The 15,308-nt window shown below is 41.9% G+C and overlaps 1 protein-coding gene across 1 annotated transcript in view; it reads left to right on the top strand.

The window, feature by feature from the left end:
* PODN (podocan) overlaps positions 1-15,308 on the top strand; it is a 385,969-nt gene that overhangs the window by 271,138 nt on the left and 99,523 nt on the right. Inside the window, exon 6 of the mRNA XM_078673459.1 lies at positions 14,949-15,105. Within this exon, the coding sequence (XP_078529585.1) occupies positions 14,949-15,105 (157 nt within the window). The remainder of the gene's footprint in view (positions 1-14,948; positions 15,106-15,308) is intronic.

Raw genomic sequence — 15,308 nt, 5'->3', positions numbered from 1 at the left:
TACTCTTTCACTCTCTTCTTCCTTTCTTTGAATGGCATTTATTTTGTGGTTGTGCAGGTGTTTTTTCAGTGTTTATATGTTTTCACTGGTGAGGGCTATTTCTCTTTCAGTGAGGTTTTATCAGTTATTATAGGTTTAAAACTAAAACTCCACAGCCTATATATAAAACAAGACCACAAAGACAAAAATCCAACAAGTAGAAGTTGCAATATGAATTTTCAAAGAATAAATGTCAAATGCCGCTTAGAAGCAGGAAGAGCTTAAATGGGTCATCTGTAATTTCTGCAACAATCTCTCAACAGGTATTAATACATAACCAATTTTACACTTAATAAATAAGAACACAAAGGGGAAGTACCAAGCACATTACTGAGTTTATATAAACATTTTAGAATACTAAATGATATAAAGCAGCATCATCATTTCTCAGCAATAGGTGCAGTGAGTGCAACAAAGTGAACACTTAGTGCTCGTGAACCAGTGCCCATGAATGGCGCATGTGAAACACATTAAAAACAAAAGATAAGCAGTATATACATGTAAAAACTGCATAAGATCTTAGTGCATCAGTTAGATATTAAAAAGAAAATTAATGGAACCATTTAATAACTCAAGAAGCCAAATTTTGCTGCTTTAAATGTAAACGGGGTTTCGACCCACATTATTAAAGGTCATCATCAGGACAACAATGCATGTAGATAATGTAGTGCTGATAAAGAGCCAGAGGAGACTGGCAGTAAAGCTGAAATTGTGTAAACATACCGGGGGAACAGTTGAAATCAATGCAGTTGTTACATACATGCTGCTTATCTTTTGTATTTCAATGTCTTTGACAAGCACCGTTCACAGGCACTGATCACGAGCACTTAGGGCCTAATTATGAGTCTGGCAGTCAAAGGATCGCCAGATTTGTGTTGGCGTGGCAGTGGCAGCCCAGCCACCACCGCACCGGTTGTCTGACTGCCCTATTATGAGTTGGGCTGTCGGACCGTAATTGAACTGCAAGTTCCACTAGGGAACCACCATTCCCTGGCACTGCCCGCCAGCCAGACGACATTACTTATAATCTGGTATGCAGGTGGCAGCCTCTCTTGGAGGTGTGGGGGCCCAGTGGTGGCGCAGTGGTGGCGGTCCGCCCGCCCCCGCAGAGCCAAAAGTCATAATCGGGCCCTAAGTGCTCACTTTTTTATACTCACTGCACCCATTGTTGAGAAATGTTAATGCTACTTTATATCATTCTGTATTCTGTACTGTTTATATGTTTGGTACTTCCAGTTTGTGTTCTTATTCATTAAGTGTGAAATTGGTTCTCTATTATACCTGTTGAGATATTGTTGCGTATGTCACAGTTAACCCATTTATGTGCTTCTTGCTTCTGAGCAGCATTTGACTTTTATTTTGTTGAGACATTGTTGCAGATATCACTATTTATCCAAGGCACAACTGGGTCTTTGGGTTCCCCTGTGGTTTGTTTTGTTAAATGGGTTATCTGGTCACGCTAGATCAGGGCAAAGTCAAAAGTTCGGGCCAAATGCGATGGAGTGTGGGCTGGACACAGGGACCCACGACGTGTATTCAAAACGATGCGTCAGTGTCGAGCCACACAGTGGACGAGAAGCGTCACTTTTCTCAACGCAACTGTAAACATGCTTCGGTTCCTAGTGCGAGGCGCGGGTTCTGAATGTGATGCATGGCTGCTGCTCCTGCAGTAGGTGATGCGTTGATTCTGAAGACAATGCACTGGTTCCAAAGGCCATGTGCAGGGTCTGCTCTACGCAACAACAAGTAAACGCTGGTTCTCACACACGCAAATGTGAAGATGCGCCAGTCCAGAAAAGGATGCATGGTTTCTGGATGTAGAAGTACCTTAGGCCTCACTTACAAGAGTCCAGGACTGAGGTGGCAACACTTGGCAGGGCAGACTCACAGCTTGTAGAGTTCAGATGTAGATGCAGGTAGTTGATATCCCTGAGACTTTGAACACGAGGCAAGCCAAGAAGCCCTTGGAGCCACTCTGGATTCAATTGATGCAGGTACAGTCCTTCTCACCCAAGCAGGAGAGAAGCAGGATGCAGGGCAGCTCAGCAAGCCAAGAGCACAGCAAGGCAGAGTCCAGCAAAGCAACAGTTCAGCAGAGTGGCAATCCTTTCAGCAGCACAACAGTTCATCTTCATGACAGAGTGATCACAGGTTCGGACTTGTACTGAAGTCATGGTGTCAGAGGTCCAGTACTCATAGCCAGTGGTGCCTTTGATGTGGGGGAGACTTCAAAGAGAGATTTGAATTGTACAGAGGTCCTTTCTTTCTACTCTGGCTTCCGACTCACTATAGGTGAGAATGCAGCCATTTGTTTGGGGACAGGACACAGCCCTTTCAGGTGTAAGTGGGAGTCTGTGCCCAGTTCCTCCCTCCCAAGATCCCTTTGTGTGTAGCTGTCTTGAGGGAATACACAAAGCCCAGCTGTCACCCACCCTAGACTAAACAGAGACAGGCAGCAGGCACCAAATGGCTATAGTAAGTAAATGCCAACTTTCTAAAAGTGGTATTTGCAAAGCTGTAATTTAAAACCCAACTTCACCATAAATTCTGATTTTAAATAAGAGGTCTAGTGATATCAAGCTTGAAAAGTCTATCTCTTCACAAATGGGAATTCGACTGAAAATCTGTAATAAGGTAATCTCAATGTTACCCTATGGAGGGGTAGCCCTTGCAGTAGTAAAACACGAAAATGGGAGTTTTTCACTACCAGGAAATATGAAATTTAAAATTACATGTCCTGCCTTTTAAATACATTGCACTCTGCCCTGTGGGTTAGACAGAGCCTACCTGAGGGGGTGACTTATTTGTCAAGAGAGTCACCCTGTCAGGTCGTAGTGGCAATGTAAAACTGCACATACAGGTTTTGCAATGGCAGGCCTTAGCAAAGGTTAGAAGGTGACTTAAGTGGCACAATGATGGCTGCAGGCCCATTAGTAGCATTTAATTTACAGGCCCTGGGAACATGTAGATCACTTTACTTGGGACTTATAAGTAAACTAAGTTTGCCATTAGAGGTTAAGCAAGTGTTACCATGTTCAGGGTAGAAAGCACAAACACTTTAGCACTAATCAGCAGTGGTAAAGTGTGCAGAGTCCTAAAACCAGCAAAGACAAGGTCAGAAAATGGAGGGAGGCAGGCAAAACATTGGGGAAAGCCAGCCTAGGGCTCTCAGGTCTAGCAATAGTGTTTAGTAGCACTAAGGAGTTTTTTGGGTTCAGGCATGGATAGTGTTAATGGGTGCTTAGGATTCTTTTTAGAATTTAGGGATGGGTAGTGATTAGGGGTAGTAAGGGGTTTTCAATGTTCTTATGTTAATCATGTTATAAGGAAAATATGAAGAGAGGAAAACTCAGGTCCTCAACGTTTAGGACGATTTGATGTCACATTGTTCACATTAGATACTATTTTATCCATGCTTGTTCACAAATATCTTTAGCACCTCACCAGGAGTATGAAGCAGAATAAAAATGCACCTACAATATAATAGGCCTGATTCAATGCTACTTTTACCCAGCGTGTATGTCTTTGATGGTGTACTAATACATGCCACTACTATAAATGATTATGGCAAAAATGTCTGTTTTTTGCCACAGACATGTTTACATTCCTTTTTTTACTCACTAAATTAAATGTTATACAGTATAGAAAGAAAAGATTTCTGAAAGCGTCTTTTATTGTATCCTGTGGCCCAGCACGGAGAGTATAAGGGTGTTGGAAATAATCATCTTTTGCATGGTATTACCTCAGAATTTAGCCTTTGCTACCCTATTTTTGCTGAATCCATTTTTGTTGGATTTAGGACTCTGCACACTTTACTCCTTCTACCCAATGGTAAAGTGCTTGTGTGTTTCAGGCCTTCCAGTGTGTGCACTTTTTAAACTGCCATTTCGATATAGTCAAGTACTTTTTGCTAGGCTTAAACCTTCCTGTTTAATGCTCATAATTCACCCCTAAGGAAGGCTTTACAATCTCATAGGGCACGGAGCCGGCCATTCAAAAAGTAGTACAAGTATACTTCATGTTTTACATGTCCTGGCAGTTAGCTAGCTCTCACACAAACTAATACTGGTTTACCTTATTACATTTAATTACGGGCTAGATTCAGTTTGGGAACGGCTGGAGAGATGCTTCTTTCAATAGTAATTTAAAATCCCTGAAAAAGGTAAAGTCAGATTTTGACTTACTATTGTGAAAATACCACTTTTAGAAATTTGTCATTTTCCTACCCATAAAAAAGTATTTCTGCCACTGTCCAGGCTCACATGACTGTTAATTATAATTGCGATTGCATTCATATAGTGCTTACTTCCCCTGATATGGCATTGAAGCGCTTTACGGCAAGTAGCACATGACTCTTGGTTATTGTGATTAATCATGTGCTCTCAAGAAACACTTTGCATTTATTTACTCCAGTTACTTTGTGATAGATTATATTATTACCAGTTAAGTGTGATCATTAATGGGGTTTATGTGGTTTTAGGTGAATTGTTGGTGAGATAGGCTGGGGGAGTTTAGGTGATGTTAAGTTGCAGGGATAGGTTTTAAATCAGGGAATGCTGTGATCTACAGAACGAGGTGTTAGCCTTTTTCGCAGAATTCCAATAAGGGAAAATAAGGCAGGCATGAGACTAAGAGGAGGCTATACTATGAAATAGAAACATGCGGACGGTGGTAGATAAGAAGAGGGTCACTGAAGAAAGGAAAGAGAGGAATCAAGTGGAGTCAAGTTCCGTTTTTTTCATGCTGGGTTTTAGGAGTATAGTGGAAGGCAGCTTTCTGAAAAAGCAAGCAATCTAAGAATGTAAGCCGTAAAAAGCAATCTGTGGATGTAAGCTGTAAAAAGAAAATATTAAACATAGTGCTCGAAATCCAGAGAAAACAGCTTAAAACATACACGTTTGAGTGCACACATCACTTAAACATCTAGCCTACTGATTTCCACCCTATGACAGCCCTTTTAAACATAGTTTGGAATATGCCAACCTTGGTACAGGGGGTGTGCGTTGTACAGTGCCAATGTATAGGTTATAAATCTATCTTCACAATCATCACTTCCTCGACAAAATACCCTACTTCAGATATTGAATAATCAGAGACACTGATAGCCACACATCTACTGACCAGTGTCTTTCTTTTTCTTATCTTCTTTCTTGCATTTTTTGTTTTCTATGAACTGTTCCTCCTTATCTTGCTCCTTGTCTCTTCTGAGCAGCGTTACTATGCCCTGCAAAACGGTTATGGAAAACATGAGCTACCTGTTGTTACTGAGAAAGGGTTTCCAGTAGCCAATCAGAGGGATGCAGCAACAGAGACATGCCCTGATTGGTGATGGCAGCAATCATATGTGCTGGAACATCAGGCTTTTCAGCTATTTCGCCCATCTGACTTGTTTTTGGGCACCCATTCATAAGAGCCCTGTCCCTACCTGTTCATTCAGCCGGATTGTACACGACTAGATGAACAGGTATGCAATCTCGAGGCAGTGCATGGATCACCACAGAATTTGATTCGCTGTTCACACTTTTTCTGTGCATCACACAAGGAAGAGGATCCAGCAAACAGGAGCTCCTCACTTAGAATGCAAAATTGACTCGGACCTTCCGGAGAGGACAGTAGGGTACGATTTTGTCATTTTCCCTGATGGCATTATGATAAAGTCACAAGAAGTGCATTCTCTACCATGGAGACTCGCTGATGTCTTTTCACTCATCTAGGTTTCCTACAGAAGATTCAGATTATTATCAGCCAGGGCCGGCTCTAGGGCGGTGCGACCAGTGCCAAAGCACCGGGTGCTGGCTTCCTGGGGGCGCCGTGTGCAGCGTTTCGTTTCTTTCCTCTGACAATTACCAGGCCTCACAAAAATGTCAAGATAATTTGTGTGAATAATTATCTTCCTGGAGATATAGATCAGCGTATTGTATAGTTGAGGCTTTGACTTATGTGAAGTTAGTGCAGTGAGTTAATATGCCTGCTGCAAAGAATGTGTGCCAAGTAGATTACAGAGTGCATATAATGTAAACAGATCAGCAGGTTACTGCTTTCAAAAGAGACATCCTTTTGTTACTTGCAATTTATTGAATATAATATTCAACAGTGAGCTATTAACTTTCATCATAGAACTACATACACACTGCAAAGTATACATTACAACATTGATTAATGTTGCATAAAGGGTTAATTTGGCTAGAAATCGATTCTTATTATTAAAGAAAACTTCAAATTTTTCGACTCTGAGTTTGGGCTTCTCCACACCAAGCACTCTTAAACTATACTGCCTACCAGTATGGCTGACATGTGACTCCTACACTTTTAGTCCTTTGGCTTATGTAACATTTCCTATACACTGATTTACACACGTATGATTGATTGTCTCTGTGTAATGTGTGTGTGATGCAAAGTGCTATGACACCCTACACTGGTATGAGTGGCGCTATATAACTAATTCAATGCATTTGAGAGAGTATGGTTATGGAGACTTGGTCACTGTTAAAGGGTGCTAGTGAGAGAATCCGTGGTGGAAGTGGTCAATGGGGTGGGGGGGGGCACCAACAAACATTGTCGCACAGGGCGCCACCAGATCTAAAGCCGGCCCTGTTATCAGCCAATTAACTGGTGATCCATAGCGAGATGCACTCTGTATTGTTTACAGCAGCCTTACTAGGGACCATCATTCATATATATAAAGCCCCAAATATACCCCCAGAACCGAAACCCTGGCTTTATATTGGCACCTAATCGGACTGTCCCAGTCCCAGTGGAACAGCCTTCTTTGCACTGTCAGAAAAACTATGTAATTCCCTCTCAAAATAGATAAGAAAAGTCCAAGACGCCGTGGAATTTTGGAAGCCAATAACAATTTCTATGATCCCTGACCGATCAAGTGGACCACCAACTATCAGACACAACAATCTGTCATTACAATGAGAACATGGACACTACAGAAGGAGAATTATACTCACAATATCTCAAGGATGGTAGGCATAGCCACAGATGCACTAATCTCCCCCTCACTCCTTTCTGCCACATAAATGCAACTATTCATTTGTTTCACAACAGGCTCAGCATCAGCTAAAGACAGGTGTTGTTAAATGTATGTGGATTATTGTTGAATACAGCTTATGATGAGTAGTTTATAAGGTGCTGTGTGAAAAGGTGGCAAGTGATGCGAATAAGATGCGTGTTCTGGTGTGGGAAGTGATATAGTAAGTGGTAGAAATACCTGAGGCAAGGTATGCTGCAAGGGCAGTTTTGAATGTAAATGATAATGTGAAAGCACCCAAGACATGTTGTGCACGGTCAAGTGCATGATTGTGAATGATATGTTATTGGTTACGTAGGAGAATGGTGTTTTAAACAGCTGATGGAAAGTGAATGGTATGGGCAAGCAGGGCCAAGTGTGAGTAGCTGCAGTTGAGTAGTTGTGAGAGTGCAAAAGGAGAGTAGCTTAGGTGACGTTATTGACAATGCAAAAGATGCAGCACGAAGTAGAACACAGTGAATGGGTCGTCAAGGTGAGTGGTTGCATATAAGGGACGAGTTATGTCTTGCGAGTGTTTGAACGTCACAGTGAGTAATGTGGCAAATGATGAAAAGACTGACTTGTTAATGGATGCTGAGGTAGTTTGAGACAAGGTTCGAATAAGTTATGCTGTAATAGGGTGATGGTGTGTGAATTGTGTGAACGACTGGTGTTCTAAGTAATGTCGCAAATGTGGATGACTTCGAGATATTCATTGACTGGTGTTGCATGTGGGGTGAATATGGGACATGTTAATTGACTCTGTGTGATTTTGTGTATGAGTGTTATTGCACATAGGAGGTGTGCTTTGTGTTGTAACTAAATCATAGTGATTGAACGAAGTACACAGTTAGTGTTATGCCTGGTGTTAAAAGTGAGTGGTGATGTGTGCGATTGAGTGGTGTTTCATTTGGGATAAAGTGTAGCGAGGTGAGTAGCTTCGGGTGAACAGTGGTTCTTTTGCAGAGTTAATAATGTGAGGTATGAGATTGGGTAACAAATAAGGCATGCTGTCAAACAATTAAAGCATTTGATCTTGTTGTGGGTGAGCAATATGGAAGCAATATGTTGCATGTAGCTGAGTGAGGTGAATGGCTGGGTAGTAGTGAAGAGTCTCGGGTGAATAGGAAAGGCAACTGTAGGTGATAGCATCGCAGGCGAGTGAGCAAATAGTAAGCAAATATGTTTTGAGTGAAATGCTTATAAATGCACATTGTCCGGAATGACCAACCAAACTGTCAGCTGAAGGGAGAGTTGCGGCTCAGCGGCCCGAGCGGCTGACTCAGGGGCACGGGGCTCTCTCTTCGATCCTCGCGCCGGCGACAGCTTAACTCAGCATCATGTGACTCTGAGCGATAGCACCTTGATACCCTTAAGGGGTGAAAGGGGAGAGGATGTGGCCTCACGGCTAGACTGCCGACGTTGGAGCTGGCAAACCAAAGTTTGAGCCTCTCCGTCAACTCCACATCCTGTGATTGCAAATCACTTAATCTCCCAGTCCCTACCAAAAAAATGAATTTGTCTTTGTGTAACGTAACTGGTGCTCATGTAAAGCGCTCCAATACCTTCGGGTCGAGTTTGCGCTATATAAATCTGCTAAAAAATAAATAAAATGTTCACGCTTTACAAATGTGAATTATATTATAATTATTATCAGTGGTGTTGTGACCAAACGTTAATCAAAATCTTTCTCCAGAATTGCACACCGACAGGCACACTTTCTCTGACTCTCACTCCTACCAACTAATGTGTAAACAGTTACTGGTTCTCAAGACAATATGAGCAGTCTGTGCTATTCACATAGAACACAAAAAGACTTTCCACATTGGCGACATTTGATTCCTGCATGCTGATAGGCAAAAAGCAATGCCTACAAGCTTAAGCTTTCTATCCCCCACTCCTTTCTGCTACTCACCCAAGGCACAATAACATTAAACACAGTAAGAGTACAACTCTGCAGATCACACACACAACAGAAATGTCCATATAGGCCACTATTAAAATTCACACCCTTCCAACCAAGCAAAATCATCTGCGTTGTATGCCAATGTCCAACACTGTGATTTAACTCCTCTCCAGGGGTATGAAGCACATATAAATGCAACCACAAAGGTAGTAAGTGGTTGATTTTCTGAATGTGTATGAATGGTGTATGTGATGTGGGTTCCAGTGAATTATATCAATAACACTATGGGCCCGATTCCGATGTGGTTAGGAAATCTTCCCGATCAAATCGGTTTGGAAATGGTTTCCAACCAACTCATATCGGGAAAGTCCAACCAACCGAGTATAATGCATCCGGATCCTTCCAGATACAATTTGGTAGGACTCCCATTGACTTCTATGGGAGCCTCTGTTCCTAACCGCATCATAATCTGGCCCTCAGTTGGGAAGACACGTTCCTGATCTGAAAGAGCAAATGCCGTTAGGCCTTCCTAACCGCATCATAATCGGGCCCTAGGAGGGAATGCTTTCCTTACTGCATCAGATCGGGCCCTATGTGGTGAGACTGCACCGGAGAGGATGGTGAAAATGTAAAGATCTGAATCATTGCACACAAGTTGTGAAAGATGTGTCAAATGGCTGTTGAAAATGTTGTATGAGGGGATGTGAGTGGCTATGGGTGACTGGTTGAATGGCTGTGGATTCGTGCATTGAATTGCTAGTAAAGATTAGTTTCTGGGGTGTTGTGAGGAATTATGGTAGGTGAAATGTGAATGAGTGATGTGGCCAACTACTGGAAGTGACACAGTGATTAAGTGGTGCAAATGGCTGAGGCAGACGATTTTGCGAGTGAAATATCTGAAGTGAGTAATGTTGTAAAAGCAAGTTTTTTAAATGTCCATTTGTGAAGAAATGGTATGGACAAGCTGGCTCAAGTAACAGTGGTTTCGGTTGAGTGCTAGTGTGTGTGGAGTATGTAAGTGCTGTGATGGGTACCTTGCTGACTAGTATTGCCTGCTAGCTGTGGGTGAGCACTATAAGTGACCTTGGATGGTAAGTGACCTTAAATGGTGTTAATGGCTATCGTAAGGGATGTAGTGAGTGCTCTGAGATGCAGTAAAAAGTGGCACAATGACAGGGTAGTCAAAGTAGGTGATGTAAGCGGTTGCAGGTGAGTGGGTTTGTGAGTTTATCAAATGGTGCAAGTGACTGAGTTGTATGAGAGTGGCTGTGAGAAAATGAGTGGCGGACTAATTATTATTTTGAAGAAGCGGTTGTGTGAGCGATTTGTGGTGCAAGAGTTTCTGTCAGAGACTGGTTGAGAGTGACTAGGATGAACAATTGGTGCTGCAAGTAGTGTTGAGTATGAGGAACATAGTGGTGCTCAAATTGACTGAATGCTGTTGTATGTGGCTGAACATGAGAGGTGTTGATTGCCTCTCTGTGTGAGTGTGATCGAATGGTATTGCAACTTGTAGGGGTGTTTTTTTAACTGTATTATGGTGATTGAACAGGGTAAACAATAGGTGCTACAGGTGGTGTTAAAAGTGGGTGAAAGTCTGTGTCGCTGTGGTGCAACACATAGTTTAAGGAGTAGCCTAATAAATGGATATGGGTGAACAGGGGGTGTTTCATGGGTGACATATTGTGGTGTGAATTTGAGGTTACAAAAAAAGCGTGCTTTCAAAGACTGGTGGTATTTCTTTTTTAGATCTTGTCAGCACAGTGCATAAGCTGTGCTGCATGACATGTTGTTTACAATTCAGTGGGCTTACAATCTGCACACAGCATTCAATTAGTGATTTGCATTGTCACTCCTTTGCAAAGTTCCAATTGTTTAGCTCCGGTAGGCTTTCCTTCCTTTCTTGTGTTAGCTCCTCCCTGGAGCATGGACCAAGCACATGTGTTCTTCCTTTTCTATCCATCCCTGTCTTTTTGCAACACAATGTATTTTTTAAATTTTAAAGGCATTTAGGTATTATTCTTGGCTGTGCAATGTGACTCACTACATTTAACACAGGCATACCCTTTCACTATATCTGCCATCTCTATTGAAGCTTTAGTTACTTACACCCACAACAGTACTGCTCTACTCTAAGCTACTCCACTCTAAGCTACTCCACTCTATGCCATTCCACTCCACCCTATTGTACTCCAATCTGCTCTGTCACTCTACCCTAGGCCACTATTAGCCATGCTGAACAGCAGTCACACTGCTCTACAACCTGGCTTACAGACATTAGCAAAGCCAATAGCTCTCACATAGGTGAGACCTATCAGCTTTGCGAATGCTTGTTTTATGTGGCTGTGTATGGATGTGAGTGTGGTGGAGTGGCATTGTTGAAATTAGTTGCATATAGCCTAGTGGAGTAAATGGCTGGGTTGTATATAGGACCTATAGATGAATAGGTGTTGTAAAAAGTAGCCACATTTATGGAGTTTGAGTGGCTGTAAAAAGTGGATGGTTGGGAGATGGAATAGTAAGCATCTAGATGGCTGGTATGACAAAGTAGGTTGTGAGTGTTGTTGAATAAAGAGACATGAAAACAGTGGTGCCTGAGATTGAGCAGATGGGAGTGAGTGATTATTTAAGTAGCTACAGTGATTGCTGTTGGATGGGGTGTGTGGCTTGTATGGTAAAAGGTTCTTGCTGATTAATGGATGTGGAGTTATATTGATGAGTAGTAAGTGGTGCCTTTGGCTATTTGGCACTGTGAGTAGGCTGTGGGTAACTGTTGGCTGTAGCAGACAGGATTGGTGTAAAAGACTAAGGGTGATCGGCCTCAAAAGTGATGTTGAATGAGTGGTGTTAGTGGCCTGAGGTACAAGGTTGCTATGTAAGGTAGTTATGTAAGTGGTTGACTGTTGTTGTAGGGTGTAAATGGCAGATGTGAAGGACATGGTCAGTGACTAGTGGCATTTGAATAGGTGGTTTTTAATAATGCATAAGTGGCTTAGGGTGCTATAACTATATTGTGTTGTGATTGAGTGAACATCACAGCGAAGATTCCATAGTACGGTTTTGTTTCAAACGACTCTGGGAAGGGTGCTCAGTGCACTAGTTTAAATGACAATAACAGTGTTTTAAGTGTGAGATGATTTTACTGGCAATGTGATGTTGATCTTTGGTTTGTTTGTACCGCAGGATCTCCATGAGTGCGCTATGAGAGAACCACTGAGGTCCAGCGTTATGCTGTGGGTATACAAGTGAGGTGTTAACAGTAAAGGGTGCTGGCTAAACATGTTGCAGAAAAGGAGTGCAACGTTACCATAGTTTATGCACAGGACACGTCTTTTCTGATCGCAGGCTTTAATAAATCTGTTTATTTTGAGCGTTGTAATCTTGATTTGGTTTACTTCCATCTACTGGTTTATAGCACATTAAAATTTATTTTGAAACTGAAAGCAAAATACATTCCCTATAGTATTTGGCAGCATGTTGTTTGTTAAAAGAAAATATTGTTCTGGTTTTGTACTTTGTTATGCAGCGCTGCCTGCATGTACAGCTGCACATCTGCACATAATCAATGTGTTGGCTCTGGCTGGTGCTTGGCAATAGTTACTTTGAGTTTAATAGTAGTGAAAGCTAGCTCATTCACTATTTATGCCAAGCTCTTTACTAAAACTCTGTGGTAGCCCCTCTTGTAAGATTCAAACTTATTTTTATATATTGTGATGGAGTTGTATATAGGTGTGTTACAGTTTCAATTGGTCTGCTGATGCAGTGACCTGCAAGTAGGATTGCTTTGTTTTGTACCAGCATAACCAGTATTTTAATGCTTCAGCTGGTCCCCAAAAAATTGAAAAATCACCTAAATCTGGTATTGTTTCCCCCACATATACATATTGTTGGAAGCCGGAGTCTCAGTCCCCCCACCACTGTTACCAAATGCGAGACCCGGTACTCCTCCCTCAACGTTAGGCCAAGTAAGGACACCATTTGAGATAGTTTTGCTCACCCCCTTAGTAGCTTGGACTGAGCAGCCAGGCCTATCTCCAAGGCATGAGTGTACAGTATGGGCCACCACACTCACAGCAACCCCCTGGTGACATCACAAATGGACTCCACACGAGTTTGATAAAAGAAGTATAAACTTTACATAAAAAGATATACGATCAGATCAGACCACACATTACAAAAGCCAACATATAATAAAGGGTAATATTCTTTCCGGCTGGCTGATAGGTTCAAATCCAAACCGCCGCTTTCAAAAATGCTATGCTGGTCGCAATGCTAGAATCACACACGTTGCAATGGACAAACAATAGTGCGCTGCGTAATGATACAATCCTGTGCTGGGCATAGGAGAAATAATACAATGCGTAACGATACACCCCAGTACCTTGCACTGGGAGAAATGATGCAATGCGTACCGCTACGATCATGTACTGCGCAATGAAGAAATAATGCAATGCATCACACCCCAATCACGTACTTTGCAATGAAGAAATAATGCAAGGTACACCGCTACAATCATGTACTTTGCAATTAAGGAATAATGCAATGTGTAGCTACAATCATGTACTTTGCAATGAAGAAATAATGCAATGCGGGCCGCTAAACTCCTGTACTTTGCAATGGAGAAATAATGCAGTGCGTATGTCTACATTCGTGTACTTCGTTATGCAGAAATAATATCAGGCGTCATAAGACAGTCCGGCAGCTCGTTAGCAGCAATATTGGCAATGTGAATAACGACAGTCAGCCTCTTCGATAACAGTTGCCCCCCACACGTATGAACCATGACAGGTATGTTGTTCTGCGCCCTAATTAAAAAAGACCTCTTGATGTAGGATCAGTTACATTCTGAGATGTGCTCATGTTTTGGTTCATCTTTGCCTTTTTAATTGGCTCTCATTTTGGTGATAGGGTTAATATAGATTCAGGCCCCAGAAAGCTACCTATGCCTCTTCTTCCATGTAACCATCCATTAAAGAGCACATAGAGCAGCCACTTGAAGAGTTTAAACAGACATAGCATAAGGTCAATGAAACATGAAAAGAGGCTAATAGCATCAAAGTATGTCCAGGCTATGTAGCATTCCCTAACACGTGGCTTAACTTCTACCCTACTTTTAAAGTGCAATGCGTATGCATCCCACAGACCACCAAACGGCACTCAGAAAATGAAAACGAGAAATGAAATGCAGCAAAACAAAGCTATCAGGTACTGCTTTGTTTAACAATGGCCTTATGAGCAGCAAGCCAAACCTGCAAGGTACAAAAAGTGGGGGTGTTTTGTCTGCTCAAGCTTCTCCTCACAGATCTGTAACCCAGTAGCGGTCGGTGGTGGGAGTGCTGTCGGGCATTGACGTGGGGTGGGGGAGGGGCAAGGTGGGGGGTTGTAAACTACGGAATACGGCTAAATACAGGTAAGTAAACATATAAATAAATAAAACAAATTTTGTTGCGCTTCATTGTCAAATGCGCCCGGCAATACTCCCACCACAGACGGTTACTATGGGAATTCCCTTTACTTAGGCAGTCCCAAATATGTTACCAACATCTGCAGGTAATACAGAACGCAGCAGCACGTACACTTTTCAAAATCCTTAGAAGCACTTTAGTTGCTCCTGCTTTGTCAGCACTTCCCTTGCTGCCAATGAATCCAGAAGAGAATACAGTTAAGTCCCTCTGTCTGGTCCACCGAAACGTATACAGAAAAGGACCCCACCCCATTCATGTTAAACATGCGTGTATCATAATTGGCACACGTCTGACATATGTATGGAAAAATCATTGTGAATTGTCACCAAATGTTCCTTGTGCATTTAATTTTCACATATTTTCAGACAATGTGATACATCAAATGTACTTGGGAGAATTAGAAGGGCTTTTTTATATAGCCTGCAAGTGGACATGTTTGAAATTTATTTTGTTGGAATACTTTTTCCAGATTTCTGAAATGTTTGGTGTAACATACTTTGTTTTTTTCCGTTTTTTAAAGATCTGTGTACCTTCATAACAATAAACTTTCTGATGCCAGTTTACCTGAACACATGTTTAATGGGTCGGACAATGTGGAAATTCTCATACTGTCAAGCAACTTCCTGAAGCATGTGCCAAAGAATCTACCTGCGGCCTTGTACAAACTACATCTCAAGGTAACAAAAGCCTGCTGCATACATGAGTGTGCATTAATGTATTTACAGGACTGATTTTTAAGGTTGAATTAATCAAATCCCCTCTGCAAATATTGCAGATATGAAAATAACAGTTATAGCACAGCAAAATCTATGAATTTTTACCTCATGCGAGATGTTTCAGATTTCAGGCATGTTTCCATCACATTCTGCTGTACTTCTGT

Source organism: Lissotriton helveticus, chromosome 1_2 (genome assembly GCF_964261635.1).
Source record: "Lissotriton helveticus chromosome 1_2, aLisHel1.1, whole genome shotgun sequence".
Classification (NCBI taxonomy): domain Eukaryota; kingdom Metazoa; phylum Chordata; class Amphibia; order Caudata; family Salamandridae; genus Lissotriton; species Lissotriton helveticus.
This window is presented reverse-complemented; position numbering and strand designations above follow the sequence as displayed.